Below are 26067 nucleotides of genomic sequence, written 5' to 3' on the forward strand. Positions count from 1 at the left end.
AGTACCTATGTACGGTCAGGTGCAGATAAACCTGACCCCCCTCTCATAGTAACAATGCTTCTGACGGGGGTCAGGTTTCTCTGCCCCTTACTGTACCTATCAACCTAGTCCAAATAACATAATTGTTGATTGTAATTGCCTACATAAGTTGCTATAATATGCATGTACTTCTTATAACTTAAGTAGGTACTTGTTTAGTGTAATATAAATGGGAGTATTACCAGCCGATAAACAGCTCAGTTGTTTGGCTGATATTGTAAATATTAGTTTTTAAGGATTATTTTGATTAAATAAATAAATACAAAAATACAAAATAGTAATTGGCTTATCGGCCACTGTACGTTTTCTCGCGTAACCACTTGCGTTGTTCCGTTTGTTCTACATCGATATCGATATCTTATTTTATCTAAGTAGGTAAGATCCTCAACCTATGGTTCAGTTTATGGAATATTGATATTTTATCATCTTATGTGTTAGGTATGGTAGGTTAGTAGACAACAGACGACCAATCTGAATCCGCCGTAAGCTGAGACTAATAATCCGCATGTGATAGGCTTCGACCATATTATTATGGTCGAAGGTGATAGGTATATCGAATGTATTCTCATAAACCTACATATGAGAATACATTCGATCCGAAGTAGAGGAATAGCCACATGTTAATAAATGAAAATAATTGCTAATTTATCTAATTAAGGCGTTCTTAACTAGTATTTTTATATTTTTTTTATTGTATACACCTAGCTATCATTTTTATTTATTTTTTTATTGTCTGGGTTAGTATTATATTTTAAATCTATGTAGTTAAGTAACTAAGTAGTTTAACTTGTTATTTAGATTAAAATAATAAAATGAATACCTAACTAGGTACTAACTTACACTGTTTATTTTAACAAAAGACCTTTGAGGCTTTTCCACGAAATCAGCAAGGCATACTTATTTATTCCAGCCTCAGGTAAGATCTATTGAATGCAGAGATTGAATGGTGCAATGCAGTTACGGTAAAATCATCTTCACTGGATGCCTCCTCCAACTTACCTAAATTAGATTTGAAGCTCCATGATTCACATTCCTTTAAATTTACACCACCAAGTGAAATGGAGCGTTTTTGCTTAAATTAAATCATAACAATTTAACGTAATAATAATATCTTATTGCAATTTATAGTTCAAATAGGATCTTAATAACCATTTAAATGACTTTAACCGTTTAAAAATTTAAGAAACTCAGTTATTAAGAGGTTATTTAGTTATGACATAAAATTAAACGATCCAATTTACGCGTACAACGGAACGTAATCCAAACGTAAACAAAGGAAGTTGAGTGAAAGTCTGACGTTAGTTTGAAAATTTATCAAAAACAAACGAAGTAAAATGTAACGAATTTAGTTCTTCACTGTAGATTAGTTTTAAAAGGTTTTAAAGTGATGTTTTTATGTACCCTCAAACTAAATGAGACACTTTTATCTATAAATAACAAGTGACATCACAACGGAAGGGCGAAAGGAAATGGACCGTTGCGGGCTGCATTATTATCATCGCCGATGAATTAACTTATAAGACTTCAGTTTTCGATTTCCTAGCCATGGCTAAGACGTATCGAGAGTTGTTTAAACTTTACGATTTAATACAATCGGGGGATGCTCGGTAAATATTGTGCTTTTATGTTACTATGCTCTTAGTATTTTGTCTATTTCTGAACATAGTTACAGGAACCATCCTAATTTTAGAGACCTCCTGCATTGATGAAATATTGCGATATTCCTGGTACACGCTTCACAGATATTTTATATATATTTGTTTGTCTTATTCTCAGATCTGTGGATAAGTTTTTGACGGAGTCTTCCCTAGACATAAACTCTATTTTACCTTGTAAAGGTATTGGAGTCTTACATTTAGCAGTCGGCGTCGAACCTCCTGAGAAATCTAAAGAATGCACCGAAATTTTGCTGAAGTATGGAGGGGATCCCAATTTGAGGTGAGTTATAATTGTTGTGGCACTACTTTTGCGTTATTGGCATGCTATAAACACTCCTTAGGTATGAATTTCCTTTACGGAGTAGCATTTGCTGCACCCACATTTGAGTGTTATGTTAGTCCTGATGCCGTCAAACACCAATAGCCACATGCACACATTTCAGTTACATTTATTGCATGGAAATTTTGAATATGAGCCCGGTCTATAGCCATCCTCCAGGCACATCCTGGACATCCAAGCCCATAGAACAATTAAACATCTACCCCAACCCCCACAACCATGAATAAAACCTTTGAATCTTTAGTCATTGTGCTAATTATTATACTAATTTTGGCGGGTGGATCCAACTTAAACACTATTATTCTAGCTTTAGATCAAAATCTGGTGTCATTTCCCTTTGAGACCTAACTCGACATTCGATGGCCAAGCAAGGCAAGAGTTTAACTGTGCTGGAATCCACAGGATTTACCTGGACAATGGATAATAGGAAGGCCTTCAGTTTTTGTCACTGATAATTTGATAACAACTAGTTAATGTTATTAACATAAATGTTATTAGCATTAGCTAGTAGGTATTATAAAATTTAAAGGACATCAGTGATAAAAATAGATTGGGGCAGATAATAGCATAGTTCATGTTAATGAAAATTAAGGTTTAATATAAGTAAATGTCCAACCTTTTGTACCTATAACATGTGGAATTGTGGATGTTTAAATTTTGTGTAGAATTAGATGTCTGTGAGTTCAGGTTTTCTTATCTTTATCCTATATTTATTCCTAACACATGAGATATCTCTGTCATATAATATTTTTTTAATTCAGATATTATTCTTCAATAATTATTAAGAAAATAGCTAATTGAAATTATGTGTATACTCAGAAAGATAGAAAAGTTAGCAAACTTGTTACTAAAGGAAATGAAAGTTTAAACCAAACTAGTGATGTGGATGTGAGTCACATTTACCAACCAAACTTGATTTGCTAAATAAGTAGTTGGATACAAACAATGATCTAATCACATTTTAGGTATCAAATATTTCATGCAAATCAGATTAGTCACCAGACATTATACTGCTGGTCTCAAATTATGTTGAACTGTGTTGCAATATGGCTGCAATCTTATTTTCGCACAACCAGTTGTGACCACCTGCCTGTTAGGTATGCATGATGCAGCTGCCTAAATGTAAACATACCCATATAATGAATACCATATGCCATATAAATGTAGGGCTTTCTTATGGTATGACATTTAATACCTAACAATATTTTTTATTAGAAACTCTTTAATACTGGATGTTAAATTATACAATAAATGCTAATATCTGACCAATAATATACTCAAGTTTCATATCACTATGACAGTAGAGTCACATACCTATGTTGAATAAAATCCTAATCATTAAGGCTGCATTCCCAGTAGGTAAATCATTTGCCGATGACTAACTTAGCCCCTTATAAGTTTAGTGTGCCAAGTGTGCATATGCGCTGTACGAAACTGTACGAAATTTGCACCATTATGCTCGCCTAGTAACGAGCAAAGAATTAGCCTACTGGAAACGCAATCTAAGAACCAATTCTGTCTGAAACCACCTAAACATTCTACTGTCAAGAGTTCTATCACACAACATGCCTACAATAATTTAAAGGTTGTCTGGAAGAGATCTCTATAAGCGATAAGACTCCTTTTTGTACCCTAGTTAATTTGTTTTGTAAAATATTTAATTATTTATTGGTATACAAATAAAGAGTACTCTAACTAAAGTGTTTCTTATTATCTATCTAAAGTATTTCTTATTCCCCCTCAGCACCGACGACGGTATAACCCCGGTCCACATCGCAGCCATATGGGGCCGGTGCGACAACATCAAGCTCCTCATCGGCTGCGGCGGCGACCCGGCGCGGCGCGACCTCGACGGCCACTCGGCCTTCGACTACGCGGCTCGCGAGCAGCAGTGGGAGGTCTATGACTACCTGCATAATGTGGTGGACCAGTTAGATGACTCTATAGGGTCGAAGTGCGCGTATTATTTGGATTTAGGTGAGGGGTTTTTAGTAATTGGTATTAATTTTTAATTATTTAGATTGAAATTCTGCTGTGTCTACGCGCTCAAGTATTATAGTTATGGGTGTACTTACTTTATCTTGTACTGTATTTTTGTGTTAAGTAACCTACTTTCTTAGTCTGTTTAATATTCATAGAATTCCTATTTTTATATCCATTTACCACCTCAGGATTTGATGAATGAACCATAATTTCTAATTGTATATTTTCCTCACTTTCAGAAAGAGTACTAGTGACGACGGACCAAATGGTCGCAGAATACGGGCCGGCTCCCGACGACCAGCCCACAAACAACTACAGGAAGTCAGAGATGGTCCGCAACTGGTGTGACAAGACCACCCTGGTCATGAACAAACTGTACCCGACGATCCTCGGGGAAACCTTCCTAATAGATGACGAGTCCGGACCGTGGAAAAGCAGCGAATTCACTTTTGATATAACCAGTGACCTTTCCAGTGATAATAGGGGTGCAAATGACACAAATACCACATACAAAACTTGCTTGACGAGAAAGCCTTCGCCTGAAGAAATTAGTATTAGTGGAATACAGCCTTTGGAAGAAACAAAGTATAGTGCTTCAAGCAACGACAGCACTGCCGACGTCCACAAGCAGAGATTGAGTGTTTATGAGAATTTCTCACTACCAGGCTCACCAACAAACTTGACACACAGGAATTACAACTCTAAAACCACTCTGAAGAAGACCAAGAAAACCTCCAACGACGCTCCATTCTCCATTAGCGCCGAATTGAGAGAGAAACTCACATTTACCGAAGAGTCTTTACTGACTGATGACAATTCAGTTCAAATAAACTTGGACAAGGTGATGGCAGTTCACCAGAACAGGACAAACGAGTGGTTATCCTCAAGCGGGAGTCGAAGCGAGCATCAGGTCTCTACTGTGATTAAAGCATCGAATACCAGGAGATCATCAGCGAGTAGCGGTGTCAGTAGCAACTTCTCCGGGGGAAGTATAGCCGTGGCGACTGTAGAAGAGGAATACAAGTATGAGGATAAAGAGGAGGATGTTGTGTTGATAGAGAAGAGACTCCTTGTTTCTCCTGTTGTGTGAGTATTTGTTAAATTCATCCAGTTTTATTTGTCTACTGTATGTAAAATGTTGTCAATTCAAATATCTATATCACCAGTATTTTTTTACTAATTGAAACTTCCTCAATATATTTTTACGCAAGTATACAACAATTAATTACGTCACTAAAATACTGAAACTATTCCTTCCAGCCTACCAGTAGAAGAGCAATACGACTCATCCAACGCAGACCAGACAGCCATCTCAGTGGCCTCCTCACTACCTTCCTCCGTGGAGTATGACAACAACACGCTCCGGGCTGAGCTGGTGAAGCGAGGGTTCCGCCCCGGACCCATCGACCAGAGCACCCGCACCCTGTACCTGAAGAAACTGAAGGCTCTGAAAAAGAACCCCATTGTAGCTGCGAATAATCAACACGGAAAAGGTGAGAAACTTTTTGGTGTAAAAACTTTTTTTTTGTGAAAAAAGAAAAGTGTAGGAAAAAATTAAGTTATTGTTTTGTTTTGACAGTTATTAATATTTTTGAAGAGATTATTTACATTTAAACATTTTTATACAATGATTTACATTAATTTTGGGCAGCGGTGGTTTAAATTAAGTAGTCAAATTATTCATCATGAAAACCATAAGTTTCATTCAGAAACATCGCTATTCGCATCGAATCATCGCCGCACTTCTAACAATTTAAAGTTACCTTGTATGTCAAAGTTAAAACTTTTGAAATTAAGTTTCTTTGTGTCAAATTATAAACACTGGCAGTGTCATTTACATTATGAATAAAGAAACAAATATGAAAATGGCGGCCTTTAATAAATGGGAAAAGGAAGGAGCAGGAGTATTGACAGACCAACGATTAGAGCAAGACGAAATGAGTCTATCTGCCATTATCACATTGTTTCTTTATTCACGTATGTTGTATCTATTTCCAAAATCAAAATGCATATTTCCCCACCCACAGCGTACAGTATAGAACTCGAAAAGTCTCTTCGCAACCCAACATGGATGCAAGACCTATCTCCGTACATAGAACTAGAAACAAAGGCACGCGCAGACTTCGCCAACCCGAGTAAGAAATGGCGGGAAGGGACGGCAAAGACTTCGTTTACGTATTTACTGCTGGACCCGCGTCTTACGGACAACCTTCCGAGTAAGGCCGGCAAGCAGAGCACGCATGCGTCCTGGATCGCATTTGTCAACTCCATATTCTATGTGGGGAAAGGTAAGAATATGTATTTAATTTTGGTGAAATATGCTAGGTAAGCAATTACGGTCCAACTATAAAGTCGTGAAAACGGAAGTGGATCCAAGCTAATTGCTTAAGATCGTATTTAATCGATCTGTTATATTTATTAAAGGACAAATCCGTTAAAAATCCATAATCAATCGGTATATTACTTTTAAAATGTATGTAAAAGTAAGTAAATAACTGATGATCAAACATAAAAAGTCTTAGCAAAATCGCACTCTTTGATGTGAGGAATAGTTTGAGGCTAGAATATCTCTTGAATTTTGCGTTCGGTGGAATGCTGGAAGATTATTTTATCATACAGGTTGTTGCAAAAAGAGATTTTGCGCGAATTTCAAAATTATCAAAAAAAAACATTTACCATTGAAACTATGTTGGTCACGTGACTTTTTTAATATGGAAAATGATATTTTTTTTCGCGAATTTTGAAATTCTGATTTCATTTTCGAGGTTAGATATACCATGCTGCACATGCAGGTTTCCGCTTCGTATACCCTTTTTGCAACACCTTTATTGAGTTGCAAAACAATTTAAATGCAAGGCATTTAAAAATCTAAAATCTACTGGAGTAGTACATATTTATGTCAATATTCTGAATCTATCTGTGCCCTTCCTGAGTATTCTGATATGAAATCTTAGGTGTGTTATGTTAGTTATTTCAAATAAACACAACATCTAACTTGGTACTTGACTTGATCATAATAAATTCGGTTAGTAGTTTATCTCCACGTATCTAGCACATCGGGCAAAATGAAAATAATAAAGAAGGAATGCCATTTAAATAGATGTATGACCGACAAACGATAAAAACACGTAGATTACAAAATCTGTGCATTCCCACATAAGTGGTTCGTACAGAATTCAGATAACCCAATATTCTGTGTTTATTGTTACGCTTCTATCTAACGCCTTTCACTGTCTAAGAATTCAGGGTTCAGTGCAAATTAATAGTAAATCTTTTCTTAAATGGACATACATTTGAGAAATCAAAAGGGCCATTAATTATGATGAAAATGTTAAACTGCTATACGGTATTTTAGCCAATTTAAAGTAAAGAATAATTATGAACTACATAATTTATAAGAGAAAAAGGGTTTCCAAGTTATTTAACTAGGTACTGTTAATTATGTAGGTACTTAAACACTTTTAGAATAATTAAGATCAATTATCTGATTATTCGATATAGAAGGAAATGATATAATAATGACAGATAAATTATATTGTAAATTTATTTTCATATTAACATTAATTCAACAGCTAATTTCTATAATTGCTTAGATTACACTTGTTTCAAATTGCAAACAATTAACGGAACATTAGTTAGTAATTTAGTTCTTTTTCAAACCTAATTGGTATTAATTAAAGGAATATTACGCTCCTTATGTTTTTAATTACATAATTACTTAGTAAGTAGTTAGTTTTTTTATTGATTCACACTACTCTAGTATAACTATAAGTAACCAGTGTAAGAAAAAAGCATCCCCAAGTGAAGTATAAACTGTACCGTATCTGACTGGCTAATCCTTTTACCACGGTGACAAATCCTAATCCAGCTATTCCTTTTTGTCACTGACTCGATTTGAACAAGAATCTATTGTAAAGGTTTCCATATTGAGAATAAATAAAAATTATGTATGAAGTGGTTTCTTTCACCGACCAACGTAAGAGTAACTGGTCGTCATGGTTGGAATATTGAGCATGTCGTCCTACTTGAGTAATTTATAATTAAAATACTTATCCTTTGTTATTTTCATTTCCAGGTAAGAGATCGCGCCCCTACTCCCACCTGTACCAAGCGCTGACGCTGTGGAAGCGAGATTTCACCTCTTCCAAAGACAAGAAAGTCCAACACATCCTCGATATATGGAAGGATAAAGTGGGAGTGGTTTGTCTGCACATCTACCAAAACGTTATACCAGCAGAGGCCTACACGTATGAGGCCGCCATGATAGATGTAATTGGCGTTCCAAATTTGAAAAATTTAAAAAGTGGAAACTATTATGGCGTCGCCGCGTCCTGGCCACTGAAAGAAAGAAGAATGTTTGGTTTGTACCTCCTTTATAAAGCGATGTTGATATTTATTAGTGAGGGCGAGAGGCAGTTGCGGCCTGACGATATAGACTGATAATGATAAATTAGGATTTTTACCTGTCTGAGATGACGTAAGTTGTGATTTTATAGCGTAATATTTTTTTGACCGTCTATAAATTAAATTAGGTTCATAATTTTATAAATTATTAGAAAATAGAAGTAACGCGACAAATTTGATAGGTAGGATATTATGTATTCTACCTAGTATGTACTAAATTATTTTGATTATATTCATACTCAATACGTCTCAAAATTATAGTAAATTAAGGACATGAGTAAATTAAATAGTTTTAGGTAATTTATACTTAGTTTGCACGTAACAAAGCTTTTCAGCTTTATTTCAGTTATGACAAAAACTGATTTTATTAGTATTGCACCCAGTATTAACTCTACGAGTAACCAAAGATTTTGCTTGGAATACTTTCAGTATAAATAAGTGACATTGCTACTTGCATTTAATAAGTTCGGTGACAATATTCGTTTGTAGCTTATTTACAAACTGCAATATTTTTGACTGCATTTGATAATTTTACTTGCCAATGATGTTTCTCGTACAAAAGTTTTGCACTCAGTAGAATAAACTGATTAAGTTAAGTACTCGAGTTTAAGTTATTTAAGTTTTATAATGTACCTTTTTTAATGTATAAATTGATAAGCTTTAAACATGTAAAATAACATCACTTTAATATTAAGTTACCATTTACTTTTTTGATATATATAAGTTTTTTTTTAATATTGCTAGTCAATTTTACTATTTACTTAAGTATTTAAAAACTTCGTACCTTAAGTTTCGGTATTTTGTGCTTAGGCAATAATGATAACTCAAGTAGTTTTAAAATAACTCACTTAATTTCGCTAAGAAATCAACTAGAAAATAAAACACAGTCTTAAGAAATAATTTATCTTTATTATTCCCTTTTTCAACGTCTCGAATTCTTTTCTAAGAAAATCAAACTTGGCTTTTAGTTACATCAAAAAAATACACAAATGTTCATATTATAGGATATATCGGTACAATTATAAATACAATGATTCATTAACCACTTGACATTCACTCACGCGCTCACTAACATAATGAAGCGTAATGTTGAGAGTAAACCATCAGTCTATGTGGCACGGGGCGTCTCCACGCGTGACTCGCGCGTCACACGCACGCTCTATGTTACTCACATGTAACAACCAGCGAACATCCACAGGCCGATCACTAATGCTTGGACAAACAATTCCAGTTTTATCAAAATTTGTAAAATCACTGGCGTCGACTCCGCGTCGCGACATGACAATATCAATAGTTAAAACATCTTTAGGCCCCACTTAACCTATGACAATTGGAATTTAAATACTGAAATACAAATCAACTGATTTTAATCTCAAAATGGGATATTGATACATTTTAAAATTGTTTTTTCGTAAACCTATTCGACAAGGGGCAGGGTCCCCCGGTCGTATCACCATTCATACATTCACACAAATAAAACACTTAAACATCTATTCCCTAAGTTAGGTGTTGAGAGCAAAACTTTAAATCTACTTAGCTGTTTTAATAATAGGAAACATATTTCGAAATGCAAACATAATTGTTAACTATATCAGGTAGGCGTTCAACCAATTGGAAGACTGTATTTTAAGTAAACAATTATAATTTAATGTTAATTTTAAAAGGTGTTATCAGTAGATAAATCAGTCCATAGAAGAGAGATGCTTATTCTGACATAGTTGTAATTAATTTGTGGCATTTAAGCGTAAACATATTTTTATATGGATCTATATTGCACATTTCATAGACCAATAACTTTTACCTAGAAGGAAATAGCTCTACTCCACTGTCTGGCACTGTCACTGATAATGTTTACATTTGATTAACATTATTACATATTTTTTTTAACATTTTAAAGATTACGACGATGCACGAATGACGACGCAAGATAGTCAAAAGCAATAATGTTACCCATTTTTACAATATTATAACCTGTAGGCGGTTGAGAGTCAGGTTTTAAAATCAAATTGTTTAGTTTACATAACGTCAACGTTTTACAAAAAATACACATACTTAAATAACAATTTAGCAGTTAACATTTACACAAGTAAAAGACATGACAAGTTAAAATGATTACCTGACGAGAGTAGAGGCTAACAAATAAATGCATGACGATTGCAAATTAACATTACGGCTACAATATGAAGTAGAATTTGGCTCTTAGAGTACAGTAACACTATGTTGAACACTTGTGCAGTACAGAAGGTACAGTTAGCTAGTCCCTTGCATTTGAGAATATATCTGACAGTGAGGTAAGCAGACACATGGCCTCGGGTGTATGGGGTATCTATAGGGTTGCTCACTACTACATATAGACACAACTTGCCATATGCCCAATAATCACCGATTCTTTAGCGAATCGAAAATCTACACATTACAATGTAAAATATCTGTTGCAAATTTTCTGTTTGATGGTGAATGCTGAATGTTATTGGGTCAGATGCCAAGTGACCACGTTATTTATTTAATACACAATAATTATTATTCAACTCATCTCCCAATGATTAAGTATCGTGATAGAATACGATTTGTGCACGCTACTAACACATCTTAAAGTACAGATGGCTCACTCTTCGGTGGATCCCGATCCCCCCGACAGTATTTTATAGGTTGCTAGCGCGTGCACATTACAACTCATTAGAGTTTGTACTAGAATGAATAAAGTGAGCCATCCGTTTCACAATCTGTGCACTACTCATATTGTATGATCACATTGACGCCTTTAATCTTAAACTATGTTATGCTTAAATTTAATCTTACATTACTCCCATTCTTCGTTCGATTCTGTGGAATGCAGTTTCACGTATCATAGGCTGGATTCACATAGAGAGATACTACTAAAGGGGCTTCCAACGTCAGTACAATGCCCAGAAGGTATCATATTGGAGAATTCGATGTTCTTCTTTATGCTACAGTAAGTCCTTATGGAATAACAAAACGTTAAGGTAATTTACACATAACACTAATATGTACAAAACTAGTTTGTGCTTCACTATTAGACATATAAAACAATGAAAGTATAGACGGGAGACACTAGGTCCGCACAGTTCACATCGGGGTCCCACAACACAAAGTCTACATAATTCAGGTAACTATTCAGTTCACACTACACATTCAAAGCGCACATCACACACACACGTGGGTTACGCGAGATCACAGAGTTTAAAATTATGGCTACTGGCGAAGAGATTAGTTCGAATTCGAGGTTCACTGAAAGTCGGAAAGTTTGCGCGAATCTCTTATTCACGTCACTGTTTGTCTCACTTTGGCGGCGTCGGGAAGGCGTTGACCACCGCCTGCGTGCTGGCCAGCACCGCCGCCGCTGCAACATAACCCTCGATTAGTGTCTCTTAGTGTCGTCTCGCTCACTCTCTAGTCACACGTCACATGGCATCTCTCTTATCGCCGGGGCTGCGCCGGGCGGCCGGCCGCTACCGGGGCCCTGCAACCAAAGACACACATGTATAGGGGCAGGGGGCGTGTTGGTTGCGGGCTGAGATGATGCCATTTAGTGATGTGAGGGAAGACTTAATATATGCTATAGGTACAGTCAATAAAGCTCTTCAATAACGTAGAAATAAAGATCACTGCAAATAATGTTGATGCGGGTCTTTTGAGGCATATATGGGTATGCTATTTAAGCGGCGTTTACGCGATAAGAGTTTGCATAGCCCTAATAACAGTTCGAACAGACAATAAGCGAAATCGGATCATGCTCCATTTTAATGAGCAGACTAGGACCGAGCCCTCTTATCATTGTTTTAACACCGCTTTAAGTTTCATACCTCAGCATTTAATACAAGCCACAAAAAACCAATAAAAACTCATTTACCAGGATAAGGCGGCGCGTAGAGCGGGTACCCGAGGCCGACGTGCGTGTGGTGGTGCGTGTGCACGTGGCGCTGCGGCGGCGGCGAGCGCTCCTTGCCCGGCGCCTCCGCGCGCGGCTTGCCCGGCGGCGACTTCCCGTGCTCCTGCAGCTCGTGGATCTTGTGCGGAGGGTAGCCGCCGAACTGCCCGTGCTGGCCCGGCAGCATCTCCATCTTGCCCTGCCCCGGCCGGGACAAGTCTTCCGGCGCGTGGTAGCGAGGTACTGTCCAGCCGCCTCCAAACCCTCCAACCAACATCGGAGACAGCGGCGCTCTGTATACAGTATCGAACGGCAATCCGCCGTAGTGTGGCGGCTGCATGTATGGCGGTAGATAGTATTGAGACGTCGGTGGCGGAGGCGGGCCTTGCGTTTCTGTAGTCGGTTTTTGTCCCTCCTGTTTCACTTTGACGTCTTCCTTAGGCTTTTCGTCCTTGTTTTCCTTTGGGGGCGGCTTGTGCGCGGGCTGCGGCGGCGGCCGCCCCGCCGCCGGCGCCGCCGCCCCGGGGGGCTTCCCCTCGCTCGCTCCCTCCTTCCTTCGCTGCTCCAGGCTCATGTAATACCTGGGGAATGGCAAAACGGTTGATAAAAAATTGTCTCAAGAGTTAAAGAAGAATGATTGCTAAGTAGGTCCAAGATCGTATTAATATATATTATGTACTTTCATGTCATGTTATAATAACACTCGGCAACAAATAGGCTGAAGATATTTCTATCTGCAATTTGCAATAAGTTTGCAATAGTACTGTTGGAAATTGGCATCTGCGAATGCTGACTATTGTAAATCATACCTACCTGCGTGTACGAAGGACTTACTACTGAATATTTTCAATAATCAAACAACTAACCTTCTCAACTCCTCCTCCCTTGAATTGGGCGGTCGTTGAAACGCGTACGGCCCCATCTGGGCCTTCATCTCTATGCTCTCCTTCAGTATCTGATGGTTGTCATTCGGCCTGGCTGGATTCTCTTTGCCCTCGGGCGGCCGCGGCTGCTTGCTCTTATCCAGGGGACTGGGCGTGGTCTTGGACCGGTCTTGCTCTTTCGGCTTGTCTTCGATGTTGCCGCTAGGGGGCGCCGCGCCTGCGTCCACGTTGTAAGGGAAATTGGGCACGTAGTTGTAAGGGTAGAAGTGTTGCGGAAGCACTTTTGGAGGCTGGTTGTCGGGTTTTCCGTCCTGGAATAGAATAGGTTTGATTAAGTTTGTGTCTCGCCTTATAATTACAAAGTATAGTGGTCTGCTATTCACGGTCTACCATTATAAAATACTTTATCTGATACTTAAACCTTTCAATTTAAGGTACGTTATGTCAAGTGGCAGCGGAAAAGTCGCAAAGAAAGTAATTTATAGGTATGACAACGCAGGCCGCTTTGCCTCATCGTAAGAATGGTGAACTGTTGAAGGATTGTTACCTTATGGTCAGGCTTGGGCTCTCCTTTCCCGATGTCTTCCTTCCCTTTTTCGGGCGGCGGCGGCGCGGGCGGCGCGTGCGGCGGGGGCAGGTACGACGGCTGCCCGTAGTACTGGAATACAGAGAATAAAGCTTTAGCTTTTATAACATACAAAATAACGAAATTATGTAGTGTCCTGTAGATCTGTAGAGAAACCTGACCCTTCTCAATAGTAATGTCACTGTACGTTTGCTGCACCATTGCTCACGGACATGAAAATCATCCATCGTTTGAAGCCCCAAATTTCGTTCATGCATTCAATGCAGAAGTCACCTAGCTATATAACCTAAATTTTATCCCATTATTTATATTATATTGCGACAAATAAACGCTTTTATGTTATTAGAAGATTTTGTCACTTCATGAAGCCTACTTATTATCCCTGAAATCCCACAAGACAACTGCGTCACAATCTTAGACCCACATGAACACCAACCTGATGATAAACCGGGAAGGGTCGATGCTCAGCCTCCGCCTCTTGAACACCCTCGGCCGGCGCCGCATCGTCACTGATATCGGAGTAGGCGGGCGAGCTGCGCCCCAGCGCGCCGGGCGTGGGCGACCGGCGGCGCCGCTTGCCGCCCGCCTCGTCTGGGGGCGACTCGGTCGACTTACGCTCTTCGGCTGGCATGAGTGCTGAGCGCGGCTTCACCTGGAAAGGGGAAGGGGTTAGGAGAGTAGGGTTTTGTGGTCGTGGTTCTTCAAAGCACTTATGGTTAAAGTAGCAGTAGTAGTAGGTCTGCAAAGTGGCATGGTCTTTCTGATGGAAGAGTGACAGATAGTCTTCAACGCCTTCAAGTGAAAGAATATGAAGAGTGACTGATTTTGGTTGGATAGACGGTAGAGTTGCATTGTATATGCTAGCCGAAAGCAAGGCATAATGTGATGGTCTATTTCTGAGGCCTGAAAGCGAAACCTTGGATTCAGTACTCTTTACATTTGAGAGAGTAGCTAGAGTTATGTATGCTCTTCCCACATGTCCTTAAAGGTACTGCTTAGCATGGCAATAAGGACTTCTACTTACTTTGAAGTGTGTAGGCTGCATGGTAGTGAGCGGGTCCTGCGGCGGGGTGGAGGGCGGCGCGGGGGGGGACAGCGGGCGGTCGGGCGCGGGGGGCGCGGGGCTGGCCGAGAACTCCTCCGCGAACCGCGGCGGCGGCGGCGACTCCGCCTTCTCCTCCACCTTTTCAGGAGACTTTTCTACTTTTTCTGGTGATTTGACAGGAGTGGGGGACTTCACGGGCGTCGCGGGGGCGGAGGGCGGGCGCGCGGGGGACGCGGGCTCGGCCGCCGGCTCCTCTTGTTCGGAGCTCGAGTCCTTGTCTTCATCATCGGGCGAGCCGTGCGCGTGCGAGCGGTGGTATTTCAAACCGTTCGCGTGTTTGTACTTTTTAGAACAGTTTGGTTCTGGACACTCGAGTAAGACCGGGCTGGGTGGTGGTGATGAAGGTGTAGGCGGCGGTCGCTTGGCTTTGGGCGTTGGAGGGCGCTCCTCCTCGCTCGCTCGCTTGCGCTTGGAGTCGGGGCGCGGGGGGGTGAAGGGCGTGGGCGAGGGCAGGGCGCGGCGGCCCTTGGCGCCCCCGTTGCGCAGCTTGCTGTGCACGGAGGACCGTGTCTCGGTGAAGTTGGTCATGTCGGTGGGGGCGGCGCCGCGCCCGCGCTTCGCCCCGCGCCCCTTCGGCGTCCGCGCGTCCAGCTCCTCCGTCGGAGAGTCACAAAACCTGGAAAATGTCGTTTACTCGTTATAGTGGGTGCTTCTTTCTTATGGTGTCGAATCTACTAAGAGGACATGAGTGCTCAAACTGCTCAATGCTATTAGTAATCAATTCATGTTCAAAGCTTAATGTTTGGACTACTTACTTTCTGAAGCATTAGGTGCATTAGGTAAGAGAGGGTAACCTTGGTAACAACCCTTTCTTGTTAAGTCGTAGGTACTTTCATGATCATCAGCCTAGTATCGTAGATTTCAGGAGTTTCTGGATACCCAACAAGTTCCATAATAGTCTTCTATACATCCCGCTATTACTGGATTACTGAATACCTCTCTAACTTCCTATCACGACGAGAACACGTCTACCCCAAAGAGTATTTATAATGTTACTCTAATAGTTAATCTTACCGTGGCGGCGCCCAATCATGTCTGGTACAGTCGAGGAGAGTCCCCACGTAGGTCTTCCCCCGCCACGTCACGTTCACCACCAGTACACCTGCAACAATGTCAGAGATATGCGTTAATTACAGGCCCCAGTACGGCTTCCAGCGACCTCTGTCACCCGACTCACCCGCCGGTCAGTCAGGCGATGCTAACGGGATTAGTGTCATATCATATCGACCTGAAATTCTGGAGCGTGAATTAGAAGCGGTTAGTGACGTATCATGTAAGTATAGGTGTGTGTTGTGTGTGGGGACTGTAAAGATAGGTATTAATGAATACGAAATTGAAAGAGAATTCAGGAAAAGTCCACTGTCTAGTTGGCATGATTGACCTATGTATTTATTGTAGGCAAGTATGTATCTTGGAGATTTAGATAGATTAAAGAGATAGAGGCGGCATTTTAAGTGGACAGCGATAAAAAATTGACAATTTATTTTCTGTGTTTATTGAGTCACTTAAATATATAGTTACATAATAGGATCATAATAAAATTGATCCTTTATTTAACAAAACCTAGTTAAACCCAACCAAATCGTGCCCGCCCAACGTTAAAATGAAAAATATTTGCAAAGTTAAGAGACAAGAGAGGTTCTTCTTTAAAAACTTATATTCCTGGCGGCGTCGCGAGGGTCGACATTAGCATAACCGCGGGGCCGGGACGTGACTCCCCCCCTACCCCCCTCCTCGCGTGCTAACTTATGCAAATTTAATTAATTAACTTTGCCCCTCATACTCATGCATTATACATATTTTTTACCCTTTTACTAAATTTTCGTGTTAGGAAGTGTCGAGTCCAAGCAGCTTACGGCGTCGTGAACTCTTTATTCCCATTATGGCATTGCTAACAAGGTGGGAGAAATGTGCTGAGATAATGGACGCCCGGGATCATCCCCTGTAATCCGTGTCTTGGCTTCGGCTATTCCATTTACTTACTGGAAGAGGAAACCGCTCTAATGTGTTGTCTAAAATACAGGTTTTTTGTCTACTTTGCGCTACAATTAGTATTACTTACATCTATTGTATTTTACTAACCAAGCAGCTATGAATATAAAGTCTAATAGGTCTACTTATAAGTTACATAATACATATAACTAACTTATACTAACTATAAACAATAACTAGTGAGTACAACTACAATTTATAAACTGGGTAGTTTTACCTTGCATGTTTTTAAATTATGTTTTGTATCTACAGGCCATTGCAAAAAGTCTCAAAGGGTCAAAAAGTCGAAACAACACTCGTGCTTTGAACCTCTTCTCTTCCAATTGAAATGTTTAAATTTAATTTAAGTAGGTACTTATATTCAGTGAGAAAACTGAATTTTCTTACCACATGTAGGTATATTTGCAATTATTATCATAGGTACTTATTTTAAATTCATTGTATGGCTAAATATAAAAAATAACATTTTTGGCATGATCATTACACGCAAGGTTTCACTACCATTTATTAAAATTCTACAACATACAATTAATTCACGCTACAATAAACACACAAAGCAATTTCTATAAGCCAATTAGCGCGAATAACGATGAAATAACAAACGATAATAATAAAACAAAATTAGCCGTTGTTATTTATTACATTTTCAGTTATTTTCAGTCAAAGAGAGATAGATGAGAAAAATATAATTTTATGAAAGAATAGGTACCAGGCGCGCAAAGAGCAAAGGAGAATTCCGATAACGAAAACAGGCAGCATTCTTGCAAGTTTCGAGCAGGAAATTGCCGGGGTAAAACTCCTCACTTTTATTATTTAGGGGTTGAATTTCGCTTGTAAATGGTTAATGCGGGGCAGCGGTCACGGAAAAGTTAAATTAGTGGCTGTCGGGCCGGTTTGCGTGTAATCGCTTCGATTTGTCTGTTTGTCGCTAATGGGCCGGCTGTGTCGCTGTGTCGGCCGACGACATCGCGCGAGCGTCCTCTAATCGCCTCGCCATGTTCAACTAAATTCTTTCGTGGTCGTTTTTTTAATCCTTTTTAAGTACCTTTATATGGGAGTTAAATAAAGTTTAAAACTGTTTTGTTAAAATGTAATTTTCTAATCTGTATTTTAAAGCCATGATATAAACAGCTCAGCTAGTAGTTTAGCAGCTACTAAAATCTATTGAAGTAATGCTAATTACTCCACGGCTCACTCTAATCAACTGCCTAATGGTTCGCCTCCCCTTCTAATCGCCTGCTATCGTGCTATCCATAGAACAACTTACTACCCTCGACACAACTAACACAAGAATAGATAATACCTGATTGTGGAAAAATCAACGTACTGATCTCAGTAGAATTATAATTATGTAATTGTTTGTGCAGATTACATTCACACTACGCAAGGGAAACTGCCCTCCTGTAAAACTTGGAGAAACAGAGCTACCACACCATGACACAGTTAAATATCTCGGAATGCACCTTTATCGTAGACTAACCTGGCAGAAACACCTGAAGACTAAGAGAGACGAAATCAATCTGAAATATAGAAATCTGAATTGGCTTCTTGGAAGAAACTCTAGGCTCTCAGTGGAAAACAAATTGCTTGTCTATAAAATAGTGCTAAAACCTGTATGGTTGTATGGAATCCAGCTCTGGGGTAGCGCAGCCATCTCCAATGTATTCAGAGGGTACAGAATGCCATCTTGAGGGCAATTGGCAAGGCACCCTGGTTTATAAGGATCAGCGAACTACATGAGCACTTGGGGATACCTACAGTAGCTGAAGAAATTCGCACTCAGGCTGGATCTGGATCAGGTGGCGTAACAGATATGGTCTCGCGGCTCTCATTTGTGAGGCAGACGGTTCGAATCCTGCCATGTAGCCCATGTACCAATGAATTATTTAGAAATAAGGTATTGAAGTACGACTATACCACGTATTCTGGAGGTACAAACAAATTATTTCATAAGTACAATGCACAGCGCCGTGCAAGCTACACAACGCACGGTTTGTCAGAGATTTATCTACACAATAATGTAATGATCATGATCACACATATCACATATCATAATAGTTTTTTTTATAACGCGTATCACCGCTCATCCTACCGCGCCCTCCATTTTGTTGATTTGTCTGTGTATTGTGTCCATCGTCGTTTGTGTGGCCATCTGCTACCGAAGGTTTGTAGCTAGAAATTTTATAAAAAGTAGCTCAAATGCATATTTTTTTTCATCTTGGTACGACCTATGATGCACGGAAAAACGGCTAGAAAAAGTAGCTGCATAAAATAAAACAAATACCTAGATCTAGCTATAAAGTAGCTACGTTGGCAACACTGATCCCGTAGCGTGGGTACTATAGCCAGCTGCACTATAGCAGATGTGGTCAAATTAGACCATCCGTCCATACACGCTCGGTGTTCAATTGTTCATGTTACATACTAATGTATAGGCAGAGAGAGTTAGTGGAGGTACCTACTACATGTAGAATATCTAATAATGTGTATTGTACAAGTAATGTAGACTGTTAAGACTGTAGCATGACTATGTAGATAGTGTCGACGATTCTTTACCATGTTATTTTTTCTTAAATTATGATATGATTCATTTATATTGAGGGGGTCGCTGGTGCACCGATCGATGTAAAGTCGCTCTGATACCAATGGAAAGAGCTATCCTCGAACTCGGGTTTATCTCGAAACAAGTTTATTCGTCAGGTGACTAAGCTGAAGAGGCAGTGGCCCAGATTGATATCTGTCGAAGAACCGATGACTGTTTGGGCAGATGAGTTGATTGGAAAGCACGAACAGACAAACCGCGTAATATTTTCAATAGAATTTGCAGTTGCAACATAGGCTTAGGTTAATAACCTACCTAATAGTAAGAAAATTGCCCGTTTTAATCACATTCTGGCGAAACATAAGATACATTCGAAATGCGTAGAGGAACGTAAAATACCTAGTACAACATATTTGGGGGCAAAGTTGAGATTCACGCCACCCCTATACTTACTGCGTCGACGTACAATCTCGACGCCCGTTCAAACCCAATCTAATTGTCTGTGCGGAGAGGGGAGCGGTGAGCTAACTAAACAGAAACTGTTATTAATGTATTAATATTTGATCGCGCTTATATTTGCCTAACGAAGCGAGCTATCGGGTAATAGGTGCCTCGCTTGTCTATTTGTACTGGGTGCTACTGCAGAATGTAGCAAATGTTTGTGTAATCTGACGAAGAAGACAACTGATTTGATATGGTACAGATATTGTAAAAAATGTATACATACACGTCAGTTAAGAGATTTGCTAAGAAAGTAATAATATTGTTTGTTGGAAGTTGGCAGTACTAGTTTTTCAAACTCAAACTCAAACTCAATTTTTTTTATTCATCGTACAAATATAAAATTTTCTGATGAACGTCAATTTTTACAAATTACTCTCCGTTCGGATAAGGGGGGGCTCTTTCTGTCTAAGGAGAAGAACGGAGGCAAGAAACTCCTGAGCCATCTTTTCAAAAAAAGACTTAAAACTAGTTGGTATACAATACATATAAGCTTAATAATTATTATTATAATAATATGAGCAGATCTAACTACTTATCACAGCCATGCATTAACGTCCTCTAAGTAATCATCAATTTTATAATAAGCTTTTTTACTGAGTTTCTCTTTAATGTAACACTTAAACTTATTCTCTGGCATTTGAGCAACTTCTGCTGGAAGCTTATTATAAAATCTAATACAGTACCCTAAAAACGATTTATTAACTTTCGCCAGACGCATCGCTGGAAAAGCCAGCTTATGCTTGTTCCTAGTATTAATGTCATGATTACTGCCAATTGTATCAAAAGTTGAAATATTCTTTCGTACATACATTAAATTGGAAAAAATGAACTGACATGGAACTGTAAGGATGTTAATTTCTTTAAATAGTTCTCTCAATGAATCCCTGGAACCAAGTTTGTATAAAGAGCGGATGGCTCTTTTCTGTAATACAAATATAGTTTCAATATCAGCTGCTCTACCCCAAAGCAAAATGCCATACGATAATAAGCTGTGGAAATAACTAAAGTAAACTAATCTGGCGGTTTCAACGTCGGTCAGCTGTCTAATATTCCGTACAGCAAAAGCTGCGGAGCTCAACCTTCCAGACAATTTTTCAATGTGAGGTCCCCACTGTAACTTTGAATCTATAGTCATCCCAAGAAAGACAGTATCATTAACTAGGTCCAATTTATTCCCATCTAGAATAATGTTAGTATCGCATTGTCTAACATTCGGCAGTGTAAATTTAATACATTTCGTTTTCTTAGAATTCAATAGAAGATTATTAACGGTAAACCAATCGTGTATGTCAGATAGAATTGAATTAATTTCATTAAAATTATTTTCTCTTCTTTTAACTTTAAAAAGCAAAGAAGTATCGTCAGCAAATAAAACTATATTAGTCAATTTTTCAACCATAAAAGGCAAGTCATTAATATAAATGAGGAATAAAAATGGTCCTAGAATAGATCCTTGAGGGACGCCTATTTTTACATGAGCCCCCTGTGATTTAGTATTGTTAATATCGACCCTTTGTTGTCTCTTGTCTAAATATGAAGATATCAAATCTAAAGCCTTTCCTCCTATTCCATAGTATCTAAGTTTCGAAATTAAAGTCTGATGGTCTACACAATCAAACGCCTTCGACAGATCACAGAAGACTCCAATAGCATCGTGATGGTCTTCCCAGGCGTCAAATATGTGCTTAATCAACGCAGTACCGGCATCGGCTGTTGATTTGCCTTTTGTAAAACCATACTGCTGGCTATGAAACAATCGAGCATCATTGAAATGCAAAAGCATCTGACTGAGTATGACCCTCTCAAATATTTTACTCAAAACTGGAAGAACCGAGACAGGCCTGAAATTTGCAGGGTCCTCCATATCCCCACTTTTGAACAGAGGTATAATTTTACTAAATTTCATAAGATCTGGGAACACACCTTCAGCGATACATTTATTAAAGATGTTAGCTAAAATTGGGGCGATTTTATTAATAATAGAAAGAACAAATTTAACTGACATTCCCCACAAGTCTTCAGTTTTCTTCATATTTAATGACTTAAATGTTTTTATAATAGTTAATGTATTAATATATCTGAATTTAAATTCCTTATCGGTTGAAGGTGCGTTCTCCTTCGTCAGGGTTTCAGCTGCTGCAGCCGAAGAATCCAGGTTACACGTAGTCTCTAAAGGAATGTTCGTAAAAAACTCTTCAAAGACCCTCGCCACCGCATCATTCGATGTTATAATGTCATTGCCTACCTTCAAAGATAAATTTGTCTCGCGTGTTCGATTCTTCCCCGTTTCGTTATTAATAATAGTCCAAACGGCCTTAGATTTGTTAGCAGAGTCTTTAATCTTGTTATTAATAAAAATTGTCTTCGCACAGTGACAGACACATTTATACATCTTGCTATATTTCTTCACATAAGATTGAAAGTCAGGTCGGAGTATGAATGTTTTCATCTCATACAGATCATATAATGTCGCCCTGCTTTTGCGAATACCCTCTGTAGCCCAGTCACAAAATTTAATTTTATTGTCAATCAAAACTTCCTTCGTTTCAAAATTACTCTCAAACTCATCAGCTATTATCTTAAACAAGTTACTATACATCTCATTAGAATTGCAATCTAATTTAACATTCGGAAGTTTTTCGTCTAGTTTCTTCAAGTAATTGTCAATTTTCTTTGTAGTAATCGGTCTGCATCTCACCTTAGTTTTATTTGTCTTGTCAGTGTTTACTAAGGTAATGGTCTGCCCACTGTGGTCTGACCTCAGACAATTAATCACACTACTGTCTTTAAACTCACAGTTACAGAATATGTTATCTAGACAAGTGGCTGACGTGGGTGTAATTCTAGTTGGTTCCAGAAAAACATTAAAAAGATTAAATGATTTAAAAAGTAACAACAATTTCGACCTATTAGGAGAGTCACCAAATAGGTCAACATTAAAGTCACCACACACTATTACTTCCTTTTTACTATTGGAAGCTAACCTTAGAACATCCTCCATGACAGTCTCAAAGGTAATAAAATCACCAGTAGGTGGCCTGTAGGTACATACTATTATATACTTATTAAGCTCTGCACATGAAATTTCTATATGGTGTTTAACAGAAAGAGCAACTATATCCTTTCGTTCTTTACATTTACAATTTTCTTTAAGAAATATAAGTGACCCACCATGCTCGTTGATATTTCTGTTAAAACAGCTTATAAGTTTGTAATTTTTTAATTGGAACATCATTTTATTCTCGTCTAACCAATGTTCTGTGATACATAAACAATCAATGTTAAATTTTTCCGAAAATAGTTCTATTTCTAACAATTTAGAAGAAATACTCTGAATATTCTGATGTACCAATTTAAATTCATTCTTAAATGTCTTGTCCTTCGATAGTTTTGAGCCGAGAGAGCAGTGAACTGAATCAATCTTTATATCAACGCTATGATGCTCTCCCGTTGTCTGAAAATCTAATTTAAATCTACTGTACTATTTTCAGTATTACTACTGACGGTGTCAATAGGGACACAAGTTTTCTTCGTTATAATGCTTATAACTGAGTTAATAAGAGGAGCTACTTCTGTAGCTAAACGTCGTTTCTGATTTAAGGACAGAAATAAACTGTCCCAGGTCAACTTAAAATTATCTACATACAAATTAGTATCAAAGAAATTGATACAGTCAGATTTATAACACGCATTGTACATATTTTTATTTAGGCTACATGTCATATAATTGTATTTGTCAGGCAGTGTGCAAGAATAAGGAAATGATTTGTCAGGCAGTGTGCAAGAATAAGGAAATGAAACTAGTAACAATACAACTACAACAGTATAACAGTATGTGGCAGATTATTTCTGACACAAAATATTTCAACTATTGCGCCGAATATCGCAATGTTATCCGAGTAAATCGAGACACACGTGTAACATAAAACAATAGAGCTTTTACGTACCCATATGGATTCGAATATTCGGAGTGTTTCAAGTTAAATGACCGCGACCTGACTGTATCAAGGATAAAATTATAATAACACTTTTATCCATCCACATTTGGCAATCACTCATAATTACTGGCTATTATCGTAAAGCCTTTATGGACACGATAAGTTATTTAAGTGAAAGCGACAGGCCGAGAAAACAATTAACAAATAAACCTCTTTGTAATGTAAACTAATAGAATTAATAATGAACTCGGTTGGATCGTGAGTGGGCGTGACGGGTGGCTCCTATCAGCCTATCGTCTATTTTGAGCTTATGTAATTGATATTGAATTTCGACTTTGTGTACAGAAACTTCAACTTTTACCTACGAGACTTAATCCATAGTTATGATTTTTTGCGTTTGGACAGATTCATCGAAGTAGAATTTATTTAGGTATTAGATATTATGATAAACTTTATAAGATGATTATATCGATTCAACTCCAGTCCCATTTCCCTCAATTAAATTGGAATTATACTACTTATATTAAACGCATCTTTATCATTATCAATAATATAACTTAAAGGTGAGAATAAGTACTTAATTAAATGACGCATACCAAGGAACAAAGGAATTGAATCATTAATTTATCATCCTCAAACAAAAATGAGAGGCGAAAGAGATTACACTGGCGTGTAGGAAAATAGAGGCAGCCTAATCAGACGAGCCCATTGTTCCCCACATCGAGACAAACAAAGTTCCTGGGATTCCATTTAACATGGATCCATTCCAAGCCGATCCCCAAACAACCTGTCCAAAAGTTTACCTAAAAGGTCTTCAACACAAATGAAGCCCTTTGGCTCGACCGATTGTTTGCGGAGTCTATTAAATTTTAAATGGTTCTATTGTGTAGATACTGTCCAAATAACGGTAATAGCTTCTCTGATAGATGGAGTTAGTACGCAGTGTTGAGGCGAGCGTGTAATGAGTTAATAGACATTCAATGCGAGTCTGTATAATTATAGGAGCGTAATTGCGCGCCGGGAATGCCGATAGCCTCCTTTTAATTGTTGAGTCAACCCTTGCCCACGTAGAGAAACTCGTAAAACTGTCCTTTAAAGCACTTTTGATGGGCATTTGCTATTTTAATCGAGCTGGTCATAAAAGCCACAGTCGTGTGTAGACTCAATAATTCAAAAACACATCAAAACATTAACGCTAACGCTAAATTGGCTTCCACAAAAAACCTTAATGGGCAAAGTACAGCGCATGTATGGGGTACAAAGAATTAATATTGTAAGATAAGCAAACCGTGAAACTCCATAAAAACAGGCTTACGCGAGCCGCTCGTGATAAAATTATAACGCGGTCGCAGTTGCGAGTCTAACGTATTTAATTTCCGTAAGCTCCTCGGCGCTATTAGCCCAAAATAAATAAACTCCAAGAGGAAGGGCGTGAATTGCCCCCCCTTCCCCTCCCCTCCCCGCCCGCTGCCCTCCGCGGCCGGAGGGGGCCACGGGCGGATAAATTTGGAAAGTGGCAACAGAAGCGAGCAGATGGTGATTTATTATTGTGTTTTATAATAATTACTTGGTCCGCGGCAGAGCCGGGCGGCATTGTGGGCCCACTAATGGCGGCGGGACTCTCTCACATTACCCACATTGTTTGAGCTTTTATTTTTCTCATCGTAATTAATGATGTACGAGTACATGTCTCTTTGATGAGCACGCCTATTGTATATTAAAAGTTACTTGCAATAGTCTGATTACCCTAGCAATAACAATAACATCATCCATTACATTGTTTTGTACTTAGTAAGACAAACCCATAATGTATTAAAATACCTGAAATATTTGCAAATCTGTAGTGCAACAAGTTTTTCCAATAAACGTTCCAACATTATTCTAAATAAACATTTCCGCTTTGCAAAACAGTCTGGTCTGCGCTGAGCAGGTTCAAAGGGAAATTAAATACTTTCAGCAACAAAAATAACTTTCAGGAAACCAACAAATGTAATTTGCGTTGCAGTGGATTCAAACTGATTTGTTTTTAGTTATTTTATTTTATTTACGAGTCGCCGGCGAGGCGTGGTGGTACCAGGAGAGCAGAAGGACATAAAAGGTGCAAAGCCCCGCGCGGCGAGGAGCTGGTTAATACCGCCGGGTTATTAAATTCTCTGATGCTATCTGCCGCTAATAAGTACAGTAATTACGCGGGTACGCTCAT

The 26067-nt window shown here is 38.7% G+C and overlaps 2 protein-coding genes across 5 annotated transcripts in view; one reads left to right on the forward strand and one right to left on the reverse strand.

Annotated features, from left to right (window-relative positions):
- Nucleotides 1-1310: 1310 nt before the first annotated feature.
- On the forward strand, nt 1311-8575 carry LOC105390699 (ankyrin repeat and LEM domain-containing protein 1). The gene is made up of 7 exons (XM_038106368.2): nt 1311-1646; nt 1816-1977; nt 3782-4014; nt 4260-5106; nt 5281-5513; nt 6048-6308; nt 8096-8575. Exons 1-7 carry the CDS (start codon nt 1585-1587, stop codon nt 8458-8460), a joined length of 2163 nt encoding a protein of 720 aa, XP_037962296.2. The 5' UTR covers nt 1311-1584; the 3' UTR covers nt 8461-8575.
- A 738-nt stretch (nt 8576-9313) lies between these two features.
- LOC105390713 (zinc finger protein 608) overlaps nt 9314-26067 on the reverse strand; it is a 78866-nt gene continuing 62112 nt past the window's right edge. For 3 of the 4 annotated variants that reach the window (XM_048627968.1, XM_048627971.1, XM_048627969.1), the window contains exons 5-11: nt 15903-15990; nt 14808-15504; nt 14220-14435; nt 13745-13855; nt 13180-13508; nt 12296-12894; nt 9314-11785 (exon numbers count right to left, since the gene is read on the reverse strand). In XM_048627968.1, coding sequence (XP_048483925.1) covers nt 11724-11785; nt 12296-12894; nt 13180-13508; nt 13745-13855; nt 14220-14435; nt 14808-15504; nt 15903-15990 — 2102 coding nt within the window. In that variant the 3' untranslated portion in view covers nt 9314-11723. Of the gene's footprint in view, nt 11906-12295; nt 12895-13179; nt 13509-13744; nt 13856-14219; nt 14436-14807; nt 15505-15902; nt 15991-26067 lie in introns of all 4 variants that reach the window. The other variant, XM_048627972.1, reaches the window with a different exon arrangement.

The sequence above is a fragment of the Plutella xylostella genome, chromosome 19, assembly GCF_932276165.1.
Source record: "Plutella xylostella chromosome 19, ilPluXylo3.1, whole genome shotgun sequence".
In the NCBI taxonomy this organism is placed as follows: Eukaryota; Metazoa; Arthropoda; class Insecta; order Lepidoptera; family Plutellidae; genus Plutella; species Plutella xylostella.